Source organism: Neodiprion lecontei, chromosome 5 (genome assembly GCF_021901455.1).
Source record: "Neodiprion lecontei isolate iyNeoLeco1 chromosome 5, iyNeoLeco1.1, whole genome shotgun sequence".
NCBI lineage: Eukaryota > Metazoa > Arthropoda > Insecta > Hymenoptera > Diprionidae > Neodiprion > Neodiprion lecontei.
In genome coordinates this window covers 34,535,215-34,554,272 of record NC_060264.1, presented here as the reverse complement: position 1 = coordinate 34,554,272, position 19,058 = coordinate 34,535,215, and the positions used below count along the sequence as shown (strand labels likewise).

At 38.1% G+C, this 19,058-nt stretch overlaps 6 protein-coding genes and 1 long non-coding RNA gene across 19 annotated transcripts in view; 3 read left to right on the top strand and 4 right to left on the bottom strand.

The window, feature by feature from the left end:
- Window positions 1-579: 579 nt before the first annotated feature.
- LOC107219702 (histone lysine demethylase PHF8) lies at window positions 580-5,865 on the bottom strand. 4 transcript variants are annotated; one of them, XM_046741459.1, is made up of 13 exons: window positions 5,633-5,865; window positions 5,317-5,543; window positions 4,649-4,734; window positions 4,249-4,527; window positions 4,047-4,188; window positions 3,494-3,943; window positions 3,222-3,423; window positions 2,312-3,105; window positions 2,195-2,245; window positions 1,783-1,982; window positions 1,482-1,684; window positions 1,158-1,347; window positions 580-1,044 (listed from the first exon to the last, which is right to left on the bottom strand). In XM_046741459.1, the coding sequence occupies exons 2-13, from the start codon at window positions 5,430-5,432 to the stop codon at window positions 965-967; spliced, it is 2,793 nt and encodes a 930-aa protein (XP_046597415.1). In that variant the 5' UTR covers window positions 5,433-5,543; window positions 5,633-5,865; the 3' UTR covers window positions 580-964. The 4 variants fall into 4 exon arrangements, with proteins under 4 accessions (XP_046597415.1, XP_046597416.1, XP_046597417.1 ...); XM_046741460.1 differs by having other exon boundaries at window positions 1,783-1,958; XM_046741461.1 differs by having other exon boundaries at window positions 1,783-1,949; window positions 5,633-5,864.
- A 661-nt stretch (window positions 5,866-6,526) lies between these two features.
- Window positions 6,527-8,058, top strand: LOC107219708 (translin). Of its 2 annotated transcripts, none has more exons than XM_015658024.2 (5): window positions 6,527-6,815; window positions 6,945-7,044; window positions 7,151-7,363; window positions 7,447-7,526; window positions 7,607-8,058. In XM_015658024.2, the coding sequence occupies exons 1-5, from the start codon at window positions 6,744-6,746 to the stop codon at window positions 7,841-7,843; spliced, it is 702 nt and encodes a 233-aa protein (XP_015513510.1). In that variant the 5' UTR covers window positions 6,527-6,743; the 3' UTR covers window positions 7,844-8,058. The 2 variants fall into 2 exon arrangements, with proteins under 2 accessions (XP_015513510.1, XP_015513509.1); XM_015658023.2 differs by having other exon boundaries at window positions 6,533-6,815; window positions 7,148-7,363.
- Window positions 8,059-8,083: 25 nt separating this feature from the next.
- LOC124294731 lies at window positions 8,084-8,737 on the bottom strand. The gene is made up of 3 exons (XR_006904663.1): window positions 8,607-8,737; window positions 8,390-8,527; window positions 8,084-8,240 (listed from the first exon to the last, which is right to left on the bottom strand). It is a non-coding gene; the product is annotated as an uncharacterized LOC124294731 (long non-coding RNA).
- Window positions 8,738-8,819: 82 nt separating this feature from the next.
- LOC107219703 (BET1-like protein) lies at window positions 8,820-10,836 on the top strand. Of its 3 annotated transcripts, none has more exons than XM_046741466.1 (4): window positions 8,820-8,930; window positions 9,510-9,611; window positions 9,692-9,855; window positions 9,973-10,836. In XM_046741466.1, the coding sequence occupies exons 2-4, from the start codon at window positions 9,593-9,595 to the stop codon at window positions 10,126-10,128; spliced, it is 339 nt and encodes a 112-aa protein (XP_046597422.1). In that variant the 5' UTR covers window positions 8,820-8,930; window positions 9,510-9,592; the 3' UTR covers window positions 10,129-10,836. The 3 variants fall into 3 exon arrangements, with proteins under 3 accessions (XP_046597422.1, XP_015513502.1, XP_046597423.1); XM_015658016.2 differs by lacking the exon at window positions 8,820-8,930 and adding an exon at window positions 9,204-9,359; XM_046741467.1 differs by lacking the exon at window positions 8,820-8,930 and adding an exon at window positions 9,234-9,359 and having other exon boundaries at window positions 9,499-9,611.
- LOC107219717 (THUMP domain-containing protein 3) lies at window positions 10,505-12,448 on the top strand. 2 transcript variants are annotated; one of them, XM_046741465.1, is made up of 7 exons: window positions 10,505-10,646; window positions 10,721-10,833; window positions 10,925-11,402; window positions 11,497-11,675; window positions 11,759-11,938; window positions 12,012-12,149; window positions 12,228-12,448. In XM_046741465.1, the coding sequence occupies exons 1-7, from the start codon at window positions 10,553-10,555 to the stop codon at window positions 12,342-12,344; spliced, it is 1,299 nt and encodes a 432-aa protein (XP_046597421.1). In that variant the 5' UTR covers window positions 10,505-10,552; the 3' UTR covers window positions 12,345-12,448. The 2 variants fall into 2 exon arrangements, with proteins under 2 accessions (XP_046597421.1, XP_046597419.1); XM_046741463.1 differs by having other exon boundaries at window positions 11,759-12,149.
- Window positions 12,392-13,888, bottom strand: LOC107219718 (probable ribosome production factor 1). Its single transcript, XM_015658040.2, has 3 exons — window positions 13,202-13,888; window positions 12,835-13,099; window positions 12,392-12,750 (listed from the first exon to the last, which is right to left on the bottom strand). The coding sequence occupies exons 1-3, from the start codon at window positions 13,773-13,775 to the stop codon at window positions 12,573-12,575; spliced, it is 1,017 nt and encodes a 338-aa protein (XP_015513526.1). The 5' UTR covers window positions 13,776-13,888; the 3' UTR covers window positions 12,392-12,572.
- Window positions 13,889-14,899: 1,011 nt separating this feature from the next.
- The window catches only part of LOC107219714 (KN motif and ankyrin repeat domain-containing protein 2), a 28,225-nt gene continuing 24,066 nt past the window's right edge, over window positions 14,900-19,058 (bottom strand). For 4 of the 6 annotated variants that reach the window (XM_046739869.1, XM_046739870.1, XM_015658033.2 and 1 more), the window contains one exon: window positions 14,901-18,015. In XM_046739869.1, the coding sequence (XP_046595825.1) occupies window positions 17,566-18,015 (450 nt within the window). In that variant the 3' untranslated portion in view covers window positions 14,901-17,565. Of the gene's footprint in view, window positions 18,016-19,058 lie in introns of all 6 variants that reach the window. The other 2 variants (XM_015658032.2, XM_046739868.1) reach the window with 1 other exon arrangement.

Sequence of the window (19,058 nt, the reverse complement as noted above, 5' to 3'; positions counted from 1 at the left end):
ATGATTCAAGTAATCCGAAATAAGTCAGATCCTCGAAGCCTGTATTTGTCTTCCTTGAACATAGTTCGATGATTGCGAACGGAAAATTAGCGTTGGTTTTTTGGCTGAATTAAGCGCAATGATCGAACGCAATATACACGTTCGTGAAGTAAGCTGATTACCGAAAAATCTGCATTCCAGCAAAGCAAGCGTTTCTGAGTCCCGAAAAATTAGAAAAACTCTGATATCACTTTATTAGGCACAAGATTTTCCTCGTGACTTCGACTCACAAGTATATTTCGTCGATTTGAGAAAATTTTACGCATTTTTGGCTGCTTTGATACATATGTACACAATTGTGGAATATTGATAATTTCTGATCTTGTAGAAGCACACGACCACACGATACTTCAAGGAAATTTCCTGGTTTTTGACGTCACGATGTAGCATTCACGCAAATCTGTATTTCAAATTTTTAAGTTGATGCGATTGTTTTTATTACCACAGTATTGCGATAACTGTCGACGCGAAAATGAAGAGTAATAGGTTTGGAAATTTAAGATCAACCTTTTATTAAAGAAAATTGGTAGCGGAATGTGTGATGTATTATGATTTTTTTATTCCAATTTTTGTTAATAAAAGTTATTAGATGAGAAACCAGTCTTAATATAGTGTTTTATTTTATCAAAGACAGTCGATTTAAAATATAATTAAAAAATTTTCACTCTTATAAGATAGTGCGTGTAGAGATAAATGCGCGATACTTTGACGACAATTCGGTTTACAAATTTTTTCTGTTCAATTCTTTAAATATATATATATATATATATAAGTCTAGCCGAATATCTTTCATGAAAAGATATACAAATTGTTCATATATTTACACATAAATATGTAACGCATACATATTATTTTTACAAATACACGGGGACACGATTGCAGTTCAAATTATTTCAGATTCAAATATTATCACCTGGTTTAAAATTCAGTGCATCATTTTATGAAGTTTCAAAATCTTTCCTAACCGTTGCTTCGCGGTTTTCATACCCTTCTTCGGTTTTCGTTCTGCAATAAAACGGATTTATTTTAAATCTTGGGTATTATCATTATCTATAAGAGTTATTAAAGAACCGCGTTCTTCGCATTAAATCGATATATGTATCCACCAATAAACTAACCAGCAGGAATTGGGGCCGCCAATTTTGCTTTCACGTCTTTTAACCGATTCGGACTCGTCAGTATCGAACCGTAGCTATCTGTCGTCGTAACCACCTCTTCCATCGGCGCGGGAACGACAATTGGCGCAGGTATAACCGGCAGTAAGACTTCTTTTTGTTTTCTCTTGTTATAAGTACGTTTAGCCACAGGCTATAAAAAAGAAAGAAAAATAAGATAGAGATACTTTCGAAATGATTAGAAAGTCGTAGACCGAAATTATGTCCTTCTCGATGTATGAGCGGAACTTTTTACTCCGATACGTAAAGTGATTAAACCTCGCTCACATGTTGTTTGGCTCGTTTCGCGGCCGCAGCTTCCAGCCCCTTTTCGACCGAGGTTTTCTTGACGCCTTCGCGAGCCGGACGGTTCGTTTTTGGCAAGAGTGGGCCGACTCTCGCCTTGGGATTCCAGGCTTCATCTACGCGGCGTTTCCCCCGGGGTTTGAATATGAATTCCTCGTCGTCCGAGGCATCGAGAGTTGGATAAACTGCGGCAATGAATGGAGATGAACATCGTGGATCGTCGAAAAATAAAATTCGGATATTCGTTTAGCTACTCGAGCTTGTGATAATTAATTACGCTTACTAAAATCCTCGTCCTGGTGAACTTTGTCAATATTTTCAATCAACTGATCGTCCTCGTCTTCCTGTTCGGACTTGGTTGATTTTTCGGGGCTTCCAGACGTCGTTGAGTAGCATTGCTCGCTAAACGACAGCATGCCGGCAATGGCCTCACGCGTTGACGGTGATGCCCTGCCAGAACTAGCCGTTTTCAATTTACACATACTACGACATCAAGAAATAAAAAACACTACTACGGCATAACTAACAGCGATCTAAAAATCGTTCTAAATTTAAACTACAATTATATATCCTATAACAGCCTACGCGGTTGAATATTTCACGCGTCAAAAGACGCGTTAAACCATAACGTATAGCAACGAACAATTAAAAATACAGGTGACACGCGGTTGCATGCACACGTTACTCCTTCTTACCCGGTTGGCGGCGGTGTTGGTTGACCGTATTGCGAGACACTAGTCGGTGCCCTTGAAACAAAAAGTGAGGTAAAAATTATATTTCTACACCCGATCAACAGTATTTATTATCCTTACGCGGTGTCGACCCGTTGCGCGGCATTTCCCAGCGTGTAAGCTGAGGCTTTGAGGAGTTCCTCTATACCGTTTTTGGGAGGATCGGTAAGGACGTCAACGTCGCCGTCAAAATCCCGTTTCAATTTTTTATCGGCCGACATACTTTTCGACGCTTTCGGATTTTGGTGCTTTTTCCGTTTCGGCGCTTCATCGATTGTGAAGCCACTGTAGCTGCTCTCGTTACTGCCGTCGTGAAAATCATAAACAGAACTCTGTTTCCACGTCAATTCTTTAGGAGTTTCGATCAAGTGATCGGTAGTGAAATTTCCGAAATTGTTTATCGCTTCGTTGGTGCTTCTTATCACCTCCTTGTCCCCGAGCTTAAACTTAATCACCTTCAAACTTTGTTTCCCTAATTTAATCAACGGTTTCGGTTTTTCGTTATTGAGATGGGTTTTTTCCTCCGACGGTACGTTTGAACTATTGTAAGGATACATAGATGGTTTGGGAAGTGTCAGTTTTAGCGGGGGTCTATTACTAGGCGAAATGTCGTCTACTTCGGTTTTCGAATCTGATTTTAACGTCTCTTTCGCGTTCACTTTTACCGGCTTTCCAGATATTTGATCGGCAACGTCGTAATCAACGAAATCTTTGTTCGACGGCTTTTTTCTTTTCCGTTTACTCTCGCGCTCCGGTTTCGGAGGGTTTAAGGATATTAAGTAACGTTCCGCGTGCCTTATATCCTTGCTAAAGTCCTTCAATAATTTCTGACTGTTTATCGTGTGCGGTATTTGACCGCGACTCGTCATGTTGTACTGAAAAGCAAAGAGCCCTTTGTTTAATGTGCCCCAAGCACCTGTCCGGAAATCAGCAAAGACAAAAAGGATAAAATTATTCATCACAATATAATGTTTTCCGATTTTATTCTTACGTCTTTGTCGGTGTTCCACTGTTTCAATATACTTAGCAATGCCTTAACACCCTGCATCAAATACGGCGGGCATTTTTTCTCCTCATTATTCAGTTCCTTCAACTCATTGAGCAGTCGTTTGGCGGCAAACCAATTGATAGTTTCGAAACCAGGGTACTGGAATTTCGCGGGAGTTTTCATTTTCTTTTCAAGTTCATAGATCCTGAAATGGATAATATACCAGTATAAATTTATACCTTCCATCTATTATACTATCCTTTTTGTATACTCACTGAATTTGCATAGGTATGTTAAAACTGTGCAAAAAATTTCCCCCAAAGACCAGAGAATCAACAGGGGTCAAAACCGCGTGGATCCAACCAGTTGGTATCATCATTGTCTGTCCTTGTTTAATGATGCATTTGTAGCAAGCATCTGCCTGGTCTCCAAAGAATGTTTCACTCTGGCTAGAACTACACATCCAATGCTGATAAAGTTGAATGTTTGCTGGTGAAGGTCTGACAAGGTAGAATATTTTTTCGCCCCTGAGAACATGATACCAAACAGAAGTGCCACCAAAGTCAATGTGGAAATCTGTGAAACTGTCCTTCACACCCATCAGGCAATATTTTTGCACTTCCGGTCTTTTCAGTTCACTGTCTTCAGGCCAGTCTCGAGGCCACACGGAATTTACCCAATCCAATTTCCGTGCTATGTAAGGGGCCTCGACCATAGGAGACAATCTATAAAAATTTTGTCATTTTATAGCACAGATGCTCAAATGTCATTACACTGAAAATCAAATATTCCTGAGGCATGTGTGTTGAAATAAATCAAAGAATTTACCCCGTGTTCGTAAATTCTAGACTGATAACATTCAGGACTCTCGTACGGCATGGGTCGTTGTAATACTCGACAAAATCGCGAAGCTTCATCCGCACGTTGCTCTGTTTGGTGACATCGATCACATCCATCTCTCTATCTCCACCTAAGCAATACGAAAAGTTATTGGCAATCCGAAAATCTTGAAAATATTTTGAACTCCTACCAATGTAACTTTCTACATCATAGACACTGAAGTTTGCAGGTGGAACAGTCATGTCGAGGCCATCTTTGCCGTCAATGATAACAGGTGTTTCAAATCCATGTGTTTGTAAATATTGTAGTGTCAATTGCTGACCCCTGACATGTTTGATGATGTCATCAGACTTTGAAAAATGCCGTGATTTCAGCTCTCTTATAAAAACAGGTGTCCCAGTCTGGACTGCCTTTGAACTTGCTTCCGACTCGGCATAATCATGCCGGTGCCAATTCATTCTGGTTTTCACTGCAAGTGATGAACAAAAAAAATTAAATCCAACAAGAATAAAACTGACTATCAAGATTATCATTTTTTCATATCTTTTCTCTCGCTTCCTTGAAACTAAGTCCGTCTTGGCTATACTCACTCAGGGATGGGCCGTTTGTTTCCACACACAATGGGCAGTGGTACTTATCAAGATCTGTTGACGAATATTCCTTTACCGATACACATCTATTTGAATGAAATAATGTTATAACAATTGTTAAACAGCTTATAAGGATGATTAGGAAAAAAATTAGAGTAAATATGATAAGTTTGCTTTAAAAAAAGCCTGAAAATATCAAAAGAGTTTGACCTAACCTAAATTATGGTTAACAATTTATATTTCATGGGTTCCTTTGACTTGATAAAAACTGTGTGGACAATCTTAGCTCAACAACAGTTCTTGATTTCTCGAGTACGCATAATATTTTTAATAGTTTATTTCCGAACGATAACATCAATTGAAAAATTTAGATGCTTTTAGGTTATGTCAACAAAAATAGAGTGTAAATATCAAGCTGTCGAAGTTTAGGCCAACTATTTCCACGCTTCTCTGTATCAAATTATTGCCGTAGTATCATCATAGTTATAAAACCGTTTCACAAGTACTCACAAAATATTTTGACAGGTTGAGGATATTCGATTATCGAATATGACAACATTGACATGAGAGGTTTGTGACGCGGAGCAGCCAATAGACGCACTTTTTATAAACCAAGGAGCTTGAGGAGCTTCGTTATGCTAGCATCGTATAGGATTTAGGTGACTCACCCTCCGTGGTACCATTCCTTACAAACATCGCATTGTATCATAAACTGTTCGGGAGTGTAAGATTGACCGCAGAAACAATACGTTCCTGGCTGCGAGCGGGCAGCTCCCAGCTCCATTGTAACAATTACTAATATTGGGCGTTGTTATTCCGAAGCAGATTCCCGTTACTGAAGGTATTGACCCCTCGAAGCTGCGGCTATCCGCTACGGTTCCATTTTCTTAGCTGACTGAAAATTCCGAGGAATTCTTTTAATTCAATATTTCTAGAAAAATCGAACCTTCGGCTCACTGACTCGTGAAACGAACGCCTCCTTACCAGCCGCGGCGTCACGTCATTCATGATCCGTGCACTGATCATCGATGGAGCGTGAAGTCATTCGTGTCAGGTGTTATACTGTTTTGTCGATCGACCAATTTCAAAACATTCTCTTTTCAACATTGTTCCTTCGCTACACTACTGTTTTTGTTCTTGGTATTTGAATTCCTAATTGCAGCATTCATCTTTCACAGAGGGAGCGTTACAAATAACGATATGTCGAAGTAAAAAACATTAGTATATATCGAGCATGGCAGCCCAATAGACGTATGGAAAGACATAAAATCAATGTTTTCAGTATGATATCTAGTTTTGAAAATTGCACAAAACCACTTCTACCCCTGCTGAATACAGATGGATAATCTTCGTAGTTAGCTTCATATAATAATAAATAAACTTTGCAAATCAGTCAGAGTACTTGGATGGTGGGAAATCTGAAAAATTAAAACACAGAATCGAGCCCCTAGTCGTTGTCAAGTAATTCGAAACACAATTCACTTTGCATCTAGTGACAAATATTCGAAATGTGCTGGAATTGGCTGCACTGAATGTTCACAACCGATTCCAGCGACATTCAATCAACGACGGAGTTCACGTCAAGTACTACTATCAATATTACATACATCCCGTATGTGTGTCATCTCATATATATGTAATATTGCAATGGCAAATTGACAGTCAACCGCACGGTCTTAAATACATAGGTATACACAGTAGAGATCAGTGCGTACAGGTCTGGGAACTCACTCAAAATTTCACTGGTGGGGTGTCCTTTTATTGAAGCACGGGCCGTTTTTCCTAGTGACCACGAGTGTCGCTGCTATCGAGGGATTCAGGCTATGTGAGAGAGACGGAAACAGATTTCAAAACCGCGGACGGTCAACAACCTGTTTCCATCTCTTTCGCACAGCCTGAATCCCTCGGTAGCAACGACACTCGTGGTCACTAGGCGGAACAACCAGTGCTTCAATAAGAGGACATACCCCCATCGCCAGAGTTCCCAGACCTGTATGTAAAATCGTGGTCAACCGGCGTTCGGATAACTTTGTGACAAACACGATAGAGTTCATACGGCTAATCGTAAACGTAGATACAAATCCCACACGTCAGGATGTCGACCAACGTAACGTCGATTTTTAACTCGTTCCAAGATTACCTCAACACGGAACAAGAACTCCGTGAGGTACGTGTTTATAGACAATAATAATACGTGGTGTAAAAATATAATTAATTCAACGAATACAGTAAACAATTCGACACAAAATGACAACAATGTCAATTAACCTTTACACGGTTTTCTTGATTCATTCAGGAAATCCGAACTATCGTCAAAGAGATTGAACAAAGTGCAAGAGAAATCCTGATGGTACTTCAAAATATTCACAATGAGAATGTGTCCGAGGAAAATACTAGTATGATTGTAAATTTTGTAATTCTATTACCATCTTATTTTTTGTTTGCTAGATTTACTTATTATTTACTGTATATCAATTTATTTATTGTTTGCTTACTCAGTAGTGTCGGAACACTGTACTAAGGCAAGGTGTCTATTTGAGGATGTACGAAAGGGTTATGCCAAACTAGCCGCTGTTGTTCCTGAGAATCAATACTACCGATTTCATGAACATTGGCGTTTTGTCACGCAACGTTTATGCTTCCTGGCTTCTCTCACTATATATCTAGAAGTCAAAATTCTTGTGCACAAAGACACGGTTGCAGAACTATTGGGAGGTACGTTGACGATGACAGTATTACCAACTTATTATCTAAAGCCTGAATCCATAATTAGTTGTGTAATCTCTCTATAATTTAAGTAAAGAGCAATCGAGAGGAAGGATTTCACTTGGATCTTGAAGATTTTTTGATGGGACTTCTGCAGCTATCTTCAGAATTGGTATTCACGAAAAATCATTATTATTTGTGAAAATCGTTCACCCATAACTGCAGTACATTATTTATAAATATTTTTTCTAGTGCCGCTTTGCAGTCAACAGCGTAACGAGTGGAGACTATGATCGACCAATAGAAATATCCAGGTTTGTGAATGAATTGAACGCTGGATTCCGACTCCTCAATCTGAAGAATGACTCTCTTCGTAAACGGTTTGACGCCCTGAAATACGATGTTAAAAAGATCGAGGAAGTCGTTTACGACCTCAGCATTCGAGGACTGAAACCTGCTGTACCGCCTGCTCCAGTAGATTCGAAATAGAAAGGCAATTCTACTACCACAATACATTAACTATTACTCACGATACCAAGTGAGAAGCTGCGCCAGCATAGGTTTTGCAGTGAGGTTAAACATGTGGACATAATTCAACTTGATTTTGACAATCTTCTCGAAGATTATTGCGACGAGGTGCGACAGTGCCTAGTTTTTGTAATGCTTGATACCAGTTCGTAATAAAAATGACCATAGTTATACTATATGCAGTTATTTTATTTCCAACAACTAAGTCATTGATTCATTGCACATTCTTTATTGCTCAGATTAACAGGTCGATTAGTATCCCCTCGTTTTATTTAAGATACTTGGCATTATTTTCGGTGAAGAATTGCGCTATACCGTGCGATCGCATTACTTCAGAAATATGCGGCTGGATTGTAACCTGTAGGAAAAGACAAAATTAAGAACCGATGGTGTTCGATGGTTTCGTGCGTGGTCAAACGGTGTACATGACATCGCAAATATCGATGGTCTGATACATGGAGCCTAGAGTAAATGGTCTGATAGGAAAATAAAAAACATGCTCTTTACCTCTCTTCTCGTTTGATGACGAAAAAAAATCGTGAATATTTTTTGCCGTTTTCTGCTCGAGAATACGCTGTATTTTTATTAATACGAGTACCAAACTTCAAATCGATTCATCTATTACAGTTCGAGTTATCGTGTACACTGTTTTGAAAAACCTAGGTTTAAGTAAAATTGTTTAATATTTTTCTGAGTATAAAAATTTAATTAAGATGTATCTTACTGTTAATCTACCATTTCTACCTCGTATTGCATTTAAATCTTAACCGTTCAAACTATTATGAATATTCGAGGGAAAAAACTCTTCAATATTGATAACTTCACTCGTTAAACAACTCGTTGTGGAGAAAACGGAGGCAAACGAAATTTACTTGTACACGTGTGGACGCGAATCCTGAAACAGCCTATTTTTTCCCTAGTGGATTACGTTGGCAATGGAGAATTTCACAATCAACCCGTAGCAAGAATACGTTTGAGGTTTTCAAACATGGAGACTACACTTGTTCAAAGCAATGTATAAATAATTCTGAATTACCATGCTTAAACGGTAGTGTATATTCGTTGATAAATAAGTGACAATATTTAATACCAGTCAAAATAATATTTTCTGTAAGATCGTACCGATAATGAAGCTAAAGCGTAACATTCGACTAAATGGGGCAGCCCTACGCGAAAAATAGGCATTTAGTACTACATTAGCAATTATAATAGGTATTTCTCATTCGGTCAGACTAATGAGAGGCCATAATGTCAGGTTGAAAAGATTGAATCAGCGTAGCCATAAGCAGGCCGTAAGACGTAACCAACCAGCGATTTCGATAGCATTCTTACTGTTTGTTCAAATGCCGACGATCACAACTCGTTTCTTGTTGTGACACGTCACCGAGTGACAATCGGGTCCCGAGAGAACGAAACGGACACGTCATTTGCAATGTTTGCGAAATTTATACGTTCAATTTTGTAGCAAACGAAAAAGGTAACGAATAAAAACTTGATTGCACAGCTTGAGGTGGTTTTTATTTTTTATGTCTTTCGCCTGACATCCGCCCAAGTAGAAAATAAGCGCAAATTATTATCGAATTTTGGGGTTATGTCGAGATCTCAAGTAAGTTTAGTTGTGTTTCAGTGTTTTGTTCCAGGAAAATGAGGAGAACGCACGGGACAACTAGTCACAGATAGTCCTCGGAACATTTCAAAATTGATTCAAAAATGAGGCGGTCGCATTCGGGTTAGTCGGATGTGCTGAAAATAAATAAACAAATCTTGTCTGTCAAGTTAAAACTAAAGGTATTTTCTTCCCGTTTTCAGGGGGGTATGCTTATGGGCCGTTGCCAAGCACCTCTCACGATGCTCTGGAGGAAGAGAACGAACGGATAGCCGATGAACTGAAGGACAAAATAAGCCTCCTGAAGGCAGTGTCCATTGATATTGGTACCGAGGTTAAATACCAGGAAAAAATGTTGAATGGAATGGTTAGTAAGGAGGCTAATTAAACAGAATGCGGAAAATCAAACTGACAGAATTCAGTGTGACCAATTACTGAAATTAGAGTTTGTCTTACAATTATGTTTATTCAAATTTTGTTTCAGGACGAAGATTTTGAGAGGACGAGTGGCTCCCTGACTTCCTCTGTGTCTAGAGTATTGCGTATGGCGAGGGCAGGACATAATTATTACATCATTTACCTTTTCCTTTTTTCAATTGCTGTATTTATTGTGTTATGGCTTGTTCTTAAATTTAAATAATTTCTATAAGGTGTAGAGACACGCTCCAACTTTTTTGCGCATTCTTAGTCTACCCATTGACTGAAGAATATAATTTTAGTTATGAAAGAATATATATTCTTCAGTCAACGTTCCACCGTATGAATGACATGTTATTGGTGAATGGTATTTCTAATTCTACATGTTATGTGTAATAGAATAATTACTTGAATCATTCAAATGTAAAATACAAAGAACGTTTATTTTCAAAATTTCGTTATTATGAAAGGCCTAAACTTAGAATTGGAATGTCAATCTGTTGAGTATTTGAAATTTTGATGTTCGAACGTTTTTTTTTTTTCTTTTATGGCGGGTCATAGTTCCGCCTTTTTGATACAGACTCCATATACTTACACGTCGAAAATCGGCATCGTGACTTCGACTTGTTTATCAGTGCGATTTAACGATGACGGATATCAACGAATCTGACTTGTACAAGCTATTTAAGAAATCTGAAGAAGCTGAAAGCGTCTATACAATCGGAACTACCGTAGACACAGGTACAACACATAATAATACACGTGTTACTGCGTTTGTTTTGTTTCTTTAAACATAACCTAAACGTGTGATACAGGTTTGGAATGGCAGGCGGTTGACGAATGCAAAGAGAAGGTGGATACGACTTTACACGTTGTCAAGGAGCGTGGAAAAATCTATTTTAACATACGTCTGGACCAATTTTCAAAAGTACTATTGCCAATATTATCATGATGCCGGTATTCGATCATCGTTTGTACAAATTTTCTTTTTGCTCCTATTAAAAAAAAAAAAAAAACAGGTAAAAGAAATGAGATCGATTGACAATATTTTTCTGGTATCCGATGTCCGTCAATTCAACTTCTCAGAAGATGATGGCGAGACTGATTTGACGTTGCTAAAAAATGCAATAGAGAAAGATCTCAGGCTAGAAAAGGGTTTGGAAGCATGGAAAGCAATGACTGGCTTTCGTGGCAAACTTTACCCTAAACAAGAAGAATTTAAAGATGCGGATAAACTGCTCAAAGCTGAAAAAAATCAGCCCCCGGAAGATGCAGTTGTAGGGGATGTCAGGAAGGGAAGAAAACGGGGTAGAGATCCGTCCCTATCCAGTGAAGAAGACATCCTCAAGTACAGAGTGACTTGCGAAAGAACAGGTTCTCATGCCTTTGAATCTGGTCAAGTTGCGAGAGTAATCGGGGGAGAATTACAAGATAAATATTTCTGGCTAGTCGACTTGACCATGTACCATCTGGAAGTCATTTGCAATCTAGTTCAGAGTGGGTTTCCTCAGCACAGTTAAAATGTGAAATACATATTGAGGTTCATCCTTCAATAATTGAAGTTTTTTGATCTGCTTACTCACATTTACAGATGAGCTGGCAACCTGTCTTCGCATAACTCATGAGTCCAAACATCGCCGTAATATTATTCACTTTGGCCCAACTACGCTGCGAGCTACTGTGTGTTATAGTTTATTACGACTTGCGAACCCAAAGCCAGGGGATATCATAATCGATCCAATGTGTGGCGGAGGCTCCATACCGATCGAGGTAGAACGATTACCCTTGAATAGATTTGACAAAAAAACACAGCTATTTTTCAATATTTTTAATATGCCTTTACAATTTGATAGGCAGCAATCGCTTTCCCAGATACATACGTTTTGTGTGGAGATAATCATGAGAAAGCTGTTGCTAGAACAAAGTTAAATATCGATGCTCAATCTATCAATCATAAGACAGAGCTGATCACATGGAGTGTCGCCAAATTACCGCTGAAAGATTCTTATGTTGACATTGTGGTAACTGACATGGTAGGCATATCATTGCTTATATGCCAATACAACATATGTCTTTTGCTATTGTTCGTTGTTATTAATTTTTCAGCCATTCGGAAAGCGAAGTGGTTCAATGACAGACAACAGAGTGCTTTACAAAAGATACATTACAGAGTTGGCTCGTGTTGCAAAACTAGGTACAGGACGTCTGGTTCTACTGACTTACGATCGTCGCAGTATTCAAATGGCAAGTGGGCTCAATTTTCACAAGATATTTGTAATACTTGAAACGCATTAGAAAATTCATTTTTTTCGCATCTTGCAGGCTTTACAATCCGCAAGCAATTTATTCAAAGTGATAAAAATGCTCGGGGTTAATATGGGCGGGTTGCACACAGCTGTGTATGTTTTGAAGAGGACCAAGTTACCGTATAACCCGTAGAAGAGTAATTCTTCGACTTTGCAAGACTGATAAGAATCAAGCACAAGTTATCAGGATACTTTGTTTATTGTAAAGTGGAAAATATGATTTCCATAAACATTGAATACCACGATTTAAAATTATTTATGTTCACGTGCCTAAACGTATTTCAGTAGGCTTCGATTCAGCATCCAGTAAAAATTATGCATACGTATACAAGGCATATACGGCAAAAACGATGTCTATTTACTACAAGAAGAACTTTCTTCTGCTAGTTTCCATGGCATGTCGACGTCCTTGTATTATCCATTCGTATTCACCATATTTACTGTCGAACGTCCCTCGTTGCAGAGATCTCAATTTTAGGGTGAATCTTGGGCCCAATTCTCTGAGCTTTGCTTTCCCCTTTTTTAGGTCAAACTCGTATCTGGATGGATTAAAAATGGATGCATTAACCAATTTTATCGTTGGAAAGATTGTTAAATTGAAAATTCAACAAGCTTAATTCTACCTATGATGTCTAAAAAAAATATAATCTCGCTGATTGTGAAATGTGACTGCCCTGCGTCCCTTGAATTCGGGATCGTAGTGAAACAACGCCCCAAGCATTCTTCCAACCGAATGTCCTAGCCTGGTCGTGAAATTGTTTAAAATCACTTCTGGACGATGCTCGGTTATTTCTTTATGCGATCGCTTCAACTCTGGTGTAATTTTAACATTACTAAGTTTGAACTGCGCCGTTGGACCATCGGGCAGGTGCACAACAAGCATGCCATCTGATCGGCGTTATTAAGGAAATGTAAGAACAATAGTTTAAAAAAATTGGAGCAAAATGGATAAGACACGGATGTCAATTTTCATGCCATTGAAAAGGATACTTGGCTGTTTCATATTTTCATTTATCACTATCAAGTCCGTGAATCCCTTGGCAATTGCACTTTTAACCATCTTCTTGACACCCGATCTGTTTCTGTAGAGCGATATAGAGTTTGGAATGATGCGAGTCAACTCGCGACCAAATATTCTCGTTTTTCTGAGAGGGTTGTCAGAGTAGGTAATGAGTACTTTGGGCTCATATGTGTGTTTGTAATAGGATGCAAACTCGTCGTGCTCAAAATCTACTTTGACCTCAAGATTTTCCTCCGCATCAACGTCGCCCTGGATTGTAGTCTCGTCCTTTTCACGCAGACTTTCGATGGTGTGAGGGACTTTTTTGGGCTCGCCATCCCTCTGGCGTTTTTTCCTTTCTTCTTTTTTAGCCTTCGCCTTTTGCCTACGAAATTGTTCACTTTTTTTATGGCGAACTATTTTGCATTTTATGTGATTAAAATTGCTGTCGCTCGGCAATGAGACTTTGGGATTTTCGGGTGGCGCGATCTCGCTAACTTCAGTTTCTTCCTCCAATGGGACTTCACGTTTCAACGGATTTTTTCGTAGATTCTTCAATTTCATTTTAACCCTCAATTGTGAAGCGATCTGTTTTTCAAAATATCACGATCTCAGCTCACGCACAAAACCATGCGTACTAAATTTCAGGTTATGTGTTGAGAAGATTTATGTATTATACGATTTTGTCACGGCGCATGCGCACTGTGTGTTGGGTTGCGTCGCTTCTAATTTTTTCTGACAACTCATCTGTATTCTTCGTGATTATTTCATGGTTCAGCAGCAGATACAGTAGCGTTCTGTGGGAAGGAGAAGGTTTGCGATTTTGTTAAACGCAGTTAAACGTTTCACTCAAGGAATCATGGTGTCAATATTATTCGAAATAATTTCATAAAATCCGAAATTACACTGAAATTAGTAATATTGAAATAAAAGTCTGCGTTACTAATCAGTGGCAGTTATGAAAAATCTTTTAGGATAACAGAAATCTCGTTGTAATGTTAAGAAATGATATGAAATCTTAGAAATCGTGAGAAATCACCTACGCAATGTAAAATTATTTGTCAAGTAATCTCTCGTAATCACTTTATAAAATACAAGTAATCATGAAATATTTTAATCGTGGTGTGACTTTTTTCTCAGTGAAACACCCTTTACCAGAGTCTCTCTTACTCGCCGAGTAATCGGAAAATTCAAACGTACGCCTGACGCTGCAATCAACGGCAATTCTGTACACATCCTAGGCATTTTTGCGCATTTCCCGCGCACAGTTCTGATTGGTCGAAAACTTGGTGGATGAGACGATTCCGGGAATCGGAGCTCCGCTTGACAGTCCGCGTTGGTCCGCGTCATTCGCTCTCGAACAGCTGGAGTGAAACGCCGGTCGACAACAGTCTCACAATCAAATCAAGATCGCGATATTCAGTCTGTGTAACGTATTTTCGTAAGTGGTTGCCGACAAATGACGGTCAAGTAAGTAGAAGAATCGTGGATGTTTAGCTCTAAGAGGAAACGAGTTATTGAAGTAAGAATCGCTGGCGTAGCTGAGGTGAATTTCGTGGTTCGAGTTTCCATTGTTTTGTGCACTTTTAGGTTTATAGTGATCTCGATTTGGGTCTCGCCGTGTGGAGTGTAATTTTTGTTTTATTGTTTGCTGTTTTTCAGCAAATGCGTAATTATACCGGTTACAGCACAAAAATGAAGAGTGAGCGTAGAATCGAGTATTATTAAGGTACAGATTCTTATATTAATACTTTTTTGCGACGCGTGAAAAAAAAAAAAAAACTATCGGAGGCGAAACAAAAGAGTTTCCGTCACATTCAACGAGATTGAAGTTAGTAACGTTACCGTAATGAAACATTGGGGAAAAAATCCCTATTTCCTGAATTTTACAATGATTTTGAAGCTTTTGAAGGAACTAAAATTTCGAAATGTGAGTGTGTTTTGTTTTGTTACGGTCTACTGAATTTCAGACAATTCCAAAATGGCGAAATAACTGTTTTTCCTCTATAAAGTTACTAATTTCAACATGATCGCATTCAAAGGTGCATCATTTACGTGTGTTGTGTTGCCATGCAAGCATAGCCTCCAACAGCCGAGAAGAAAAATTTGAGTTGTAAACCAGACTACAATAACAGCAGAAAGTTATGCGTCAAAGGCTTAACTCAAATAAAGAATTGATTTTTAACAAATCACGGGAAAATAATAATTAAAGAAGTGGATAGTAACAAATCCACTCAGATTATCTAAATTGTAATAACTATATTACATACAAGATACAAAGGCACAAACAATTAAAACACATTTCTATAGTAACTAGAATTTTTCTAAACTATTTCAGATAGAACATTATTATTAATATTTTCAATAGTAAAATTATTATTTTTTTCAGCGATATATGTATATCTATTATAGGTATGTGGTTCTACGTACGTGCAGTGCACGTCATATATTCGCCATATATATATAGATATACATGTATATACGTGAATAATATACTCGTTATATTTTCAACTTATATAATTTGATATAAATAACTTAGTTTCATATTCACAACCATCTAATAAAAATCTTACACGAGGTGCAGGTTTTATAAAGACAATACAGCTGCCTCGCATTAACGTCTCCCTCTCTCTTAGTAAATACTCTCCTCTAATAGTTGAATAGAATTCGTGGACCATTAAAACCCACGCGCTTCGTTAGAAGCATGACAGTTACTACGTATGGTAGTGTTTTAACAATTGTTATTACCATTATTATATTCTTTTTACATATAACGTACTTTATCAGTTGCCGAGGAAAGCACCCCTAACACAATAATTCTCTTTGTCCGTTTAAATGTTTTACTGTTTATTTCTGTCGTTTTCCTCCCATCGACTTGTTCCATCTATACTGATGTGTCTTTTCAAAAATTTTAGCAGCCAGCTCCACGTCAATATTTGTATTAAGAGTATCATCGTTATAGGTGCTGATTCGTTTGATCCCAAATTGATATTAGGCCTTTTCAGTCTATTCGCAATTGGCATGAATTTGATAATGGTACATATCAATAAATTTCCAGAAAGATGAAGATCAATAAGCTTCGATATTTAGATTGGAATGTAGTTTACACGTTACTCTGTAATCTGTCATTCGAAATCTCTACGCGTCATACAGTGCGCTGGAAGACCATTAACTTCATTCCTCGTGTGACAATATGTTATTGGTATGTTATTCGTGAACATTTCAATAATCGACAAAATGCAAGGTTCAATTATCGGACCACCTGTTTTCATGAATGAATGTTTGTGCTCTGTTCTATGCATACCTATATATTATCTTTCATCTATACAAATAAGTCTGTATGTATCAAGTTTCTTCACAGTACTCGAAGATTCCATACTCGAAACTTTTAATATATAACTATTCAAATTGTAAATTCACTTTCTTGTAAATCAAAAACGATTCAAAGAAGTACAATACCTATATTGTATAACAGGCAAGACATGTGCCGCAGATAATTAATTACAGCACCAATTGAAAAATATTTCCTTTATTCTAATGAAATAGAAATGAGAAGAGATAAAAAAAAAAAATGTTAAGACAAACAGATGAAGCAAAGAAGAGAAGGGAAATTGTATTAATATTAACAAAAATGTATACGTAATGTTTACCTTAATTTGGAATGAAAAACAATCCTTAGATATTATATACAAGAGTCCTAATCTACAATCGACTCAAAGTAAAAAAAAAAATATTTCTCAACTTTGATTTACTTGCACGACGTATCTGACGTATCTCATTGTTAGTGAGGTTTGACATGATTCAAAGACCATGCGAAATTATAGGAAATCATTTTGAATTAGATGTGTATTTCTGTCAAAAAACAGATTTACACATGCATATACACATACACACACACACGCGCGCGCGCGCCAACGCACACACGTAATGCCAGATAATTTTTTCGAACATTCAATGTTACAGAAAGAACGTGAAAACATTGTAAGAAATGAATAAGTAAAATTTTGGTTAATCACGAATAACACGTATTCCGTCAGGCATAGACGTACGACTGTAACCGTGATATTATCCGGCATACTTATACATATATTCACGGTATTGTTTCAACATCACATCTGAAATTATCGTCATCTTTCGAGCAGCCATTGGTTTAATAAAAAGATAAAATAAAATAAAAAAACATAATACGATAAATAAGAAATCAAATGCACTCCTCTCCTACAGGTGCTTCCATCATTTCTAGATATGTGTTGGTATTATACAACAGTCTCCATAGCAGATCATAATTCAATGGTGATCATCGGATCGGAAAAAACGCCGTTATTAACTGATAATAACGAAAAATTCGTTCCCTTCACTTGGACAAATATTTTGTCGAATTCAACGACATGGTTGAAGAATGAAACCTTCTCGATGGTGCCGGACTCACGGGCGCCGATGGCGATGGGCCTCCGGTTGGTGTCGTTGGTTGGGAGCCTCGGCGGCTTCTCCTCATTGAGGAATACGGACTTATTCCACGATTGACGTACTCGTGGGCGTAAAGCAACACCCCGATGTCGCGGTTCCCGGCTTCGAGAGCGATTTTCAAAGCCGAGCTTCCGTCCACGTCGACGATCGACGAGTCGCAGTCCGGATGGGCGAGCAGGAGTCGCACGATCTCCGTGTGTCCGTGTTCCGCTGCGCACATCAACGCCGTGCTGCCGTCTTCGTCCTGGATGTTGACCGCGGCACCGGCGTCCAGCAACAGCTTGGCCATGTCTTTGCGCCCATGAGACACCGCGAGCATAAGGGCAGTTTGTCCGTGCTAAAGAAACAAGGGTATTGGGATGAGAATCATTTCAGAAATTCCACGAAGCATCGGGTTGTACTGTTTACGGTTCGCTTCTGCCACCATGTTGCTAAAATTTGATAATATCAGTTCGTCTTTGAAGTAATTTTGACAAATATTAACACGTTTTTAACTTTCAAAGTAAGACGTGGTTTTCAGTATTCGCGTCCTGCTCTTATTTTCGCCATTTGAAGCGCTCCAAAAATTTGACAAAAATTCGGGCAAGTTCTACGAGGCTTCTAGTTGAAGATCCAATAGTCCCAGTTTTATTTTTTTGTAAAGGGGAGAATGCCGCGTACCTTCTTGTTCACAAAATATACACATAACGAAAAATCACGCAGTCACGAAAGACCCCACGATTCGCTTTAAAGGTTAATCTATAATTTGCACAATGTAGTATTTCTGCTGTAATTAACTAATTGTAAGTATCAGAATAGAACGTCTTGCAAATTCCGTCAAAATTGTACGAAAAGTTTCGGAAGTTACCCCGTGAAAAGTATTAAAAAACGTAGTCTCCAGTGAAATGAGATTAGTCAAACAATTATGGACCATTTTTTAACTTTCAATGCTTGAAGCAAAGATAAAACTAGTATCTTTCTAGTACTGAAGTAACGAATGTAAATTTTTAAGTATTCGCGAATGCGGAAGCGGATGCGTGTATACATTTTTAAATCCGGCGCCATTTCTCTATGACTAAAAGTTGACAATTGGTTGACTGACAGGTACACCATGCAAGTCGCACGCACACGTTAGTGCCTTTTGCATCTTATTCTGGAAATTGGCGAGCTGATCCGAACCAAGCAGATTGTTTATTTGATTAAGTAACCACAAATTGATCACAGAAAAAAAATTAATTTTGAGGACTGAATATGATTCAAACGTGAAGACAAACTTTTATAATAAAATTTCATCATGAAACTCACGTCTTTTTGTCTTATCTATTATTACATTCACAATTTTTGTAAGCAAAATATCAAGTATATGCGACAATCAGATTTGCAAAATATTCGCACGGTTTT

Bases quoted from the DNA above. Each gene is read 5' to 3' on its own strand.
- LOC107219702 (XM_046741459.1), bottom strand. From the start codon at position 5,432: ATGGAGCTGGGAGCTGCCCGCTCGCAGCCAGGAACGTATTGTTTCTGC. The intron at 3,424-3,493 runs GTGAGTATACAA...TATCCATTTCAG, and splicing joins AACATACCTATGCAAATTCA to GATCTATGAACTTGAAAAGA. The intron at 1,983-2,194 runs GTAAGAAGGAGT...TTGATGTCGTAG, and splicing joins CCAACACCGCCGCCAACCGG to TATGTGTAAATTGAAAACGG.
- LOC107219708 (XM_015658023.2), top strand. From the start codon at position 6,744: ATGTCGACCAACGTAACGTCGATTTTTAACTCGTTCCAAGATTACCTC. The intron at 6,816-6,944 runs GTACGTGTTTAT...TGATTCATTCAG, and splicing joins CGGAACAAGAACTCCGTGAG to GAAATCCGAACTATCGTCAA. The intron at 7,045-7,147 runs GTATGATTGTAA...TTGCTTACTCAG, and splicing joins TGTGTCCGAGGAAAATACTA to TAGTGTCGGAACACTGTACT.
- LOC107219703 (XM_046741466.1), top strand. The intron at 9,856-9,972 runs GTTAGTAAGGAG...ATTTTGTTTCAG, and splicing joins AAAAAATGTTGAATGGAATG to GACGAAGATTTTGAGAGGAC.
- LOC107219717 (XM_046741463.1), top strand. From the start codon at position 10,553: ATGACGGATATCAACGAATCTGACTTGTACAAGCTATTTAAGAAATCT. The intron at 11,403-11,496 runs GTGGGTTTCCTC...TCACATTTACAG, and splicing joins CATTTGCAATCTAGTTCAGA to ATGAGCTGGCAACCTGTCTT. The intron at 11,676-11,758 runs GTAGAACGATTA...ACAATTTGATAG, and splicing joins GAGGCTCCATACCGATCGAG to GCAGCAATCGCTTTCCCAGA.
- LOC107219718 (XM_015658040.2), bottom strand. From the start codon at position 13,775: ATGAAATTGAAGAATCTACGAAAAAATCCGTTGAAACGTGAAGTCCCA. The intron at 13,100-13,201 runs GTATCCTTTTCA...AACGCCGATCAG, and splicing joins TGAAAATATGAAACAGCCAA to ATGGCATGCTTGTTGTGCAC. The intron at 12,751-12,834 runs GTAGAATTAAGC...TAATCCATCCAG, and splicing joins ATTTTTTTTAGACATCATAG to ATACGAGTTTGACCTAAAAA.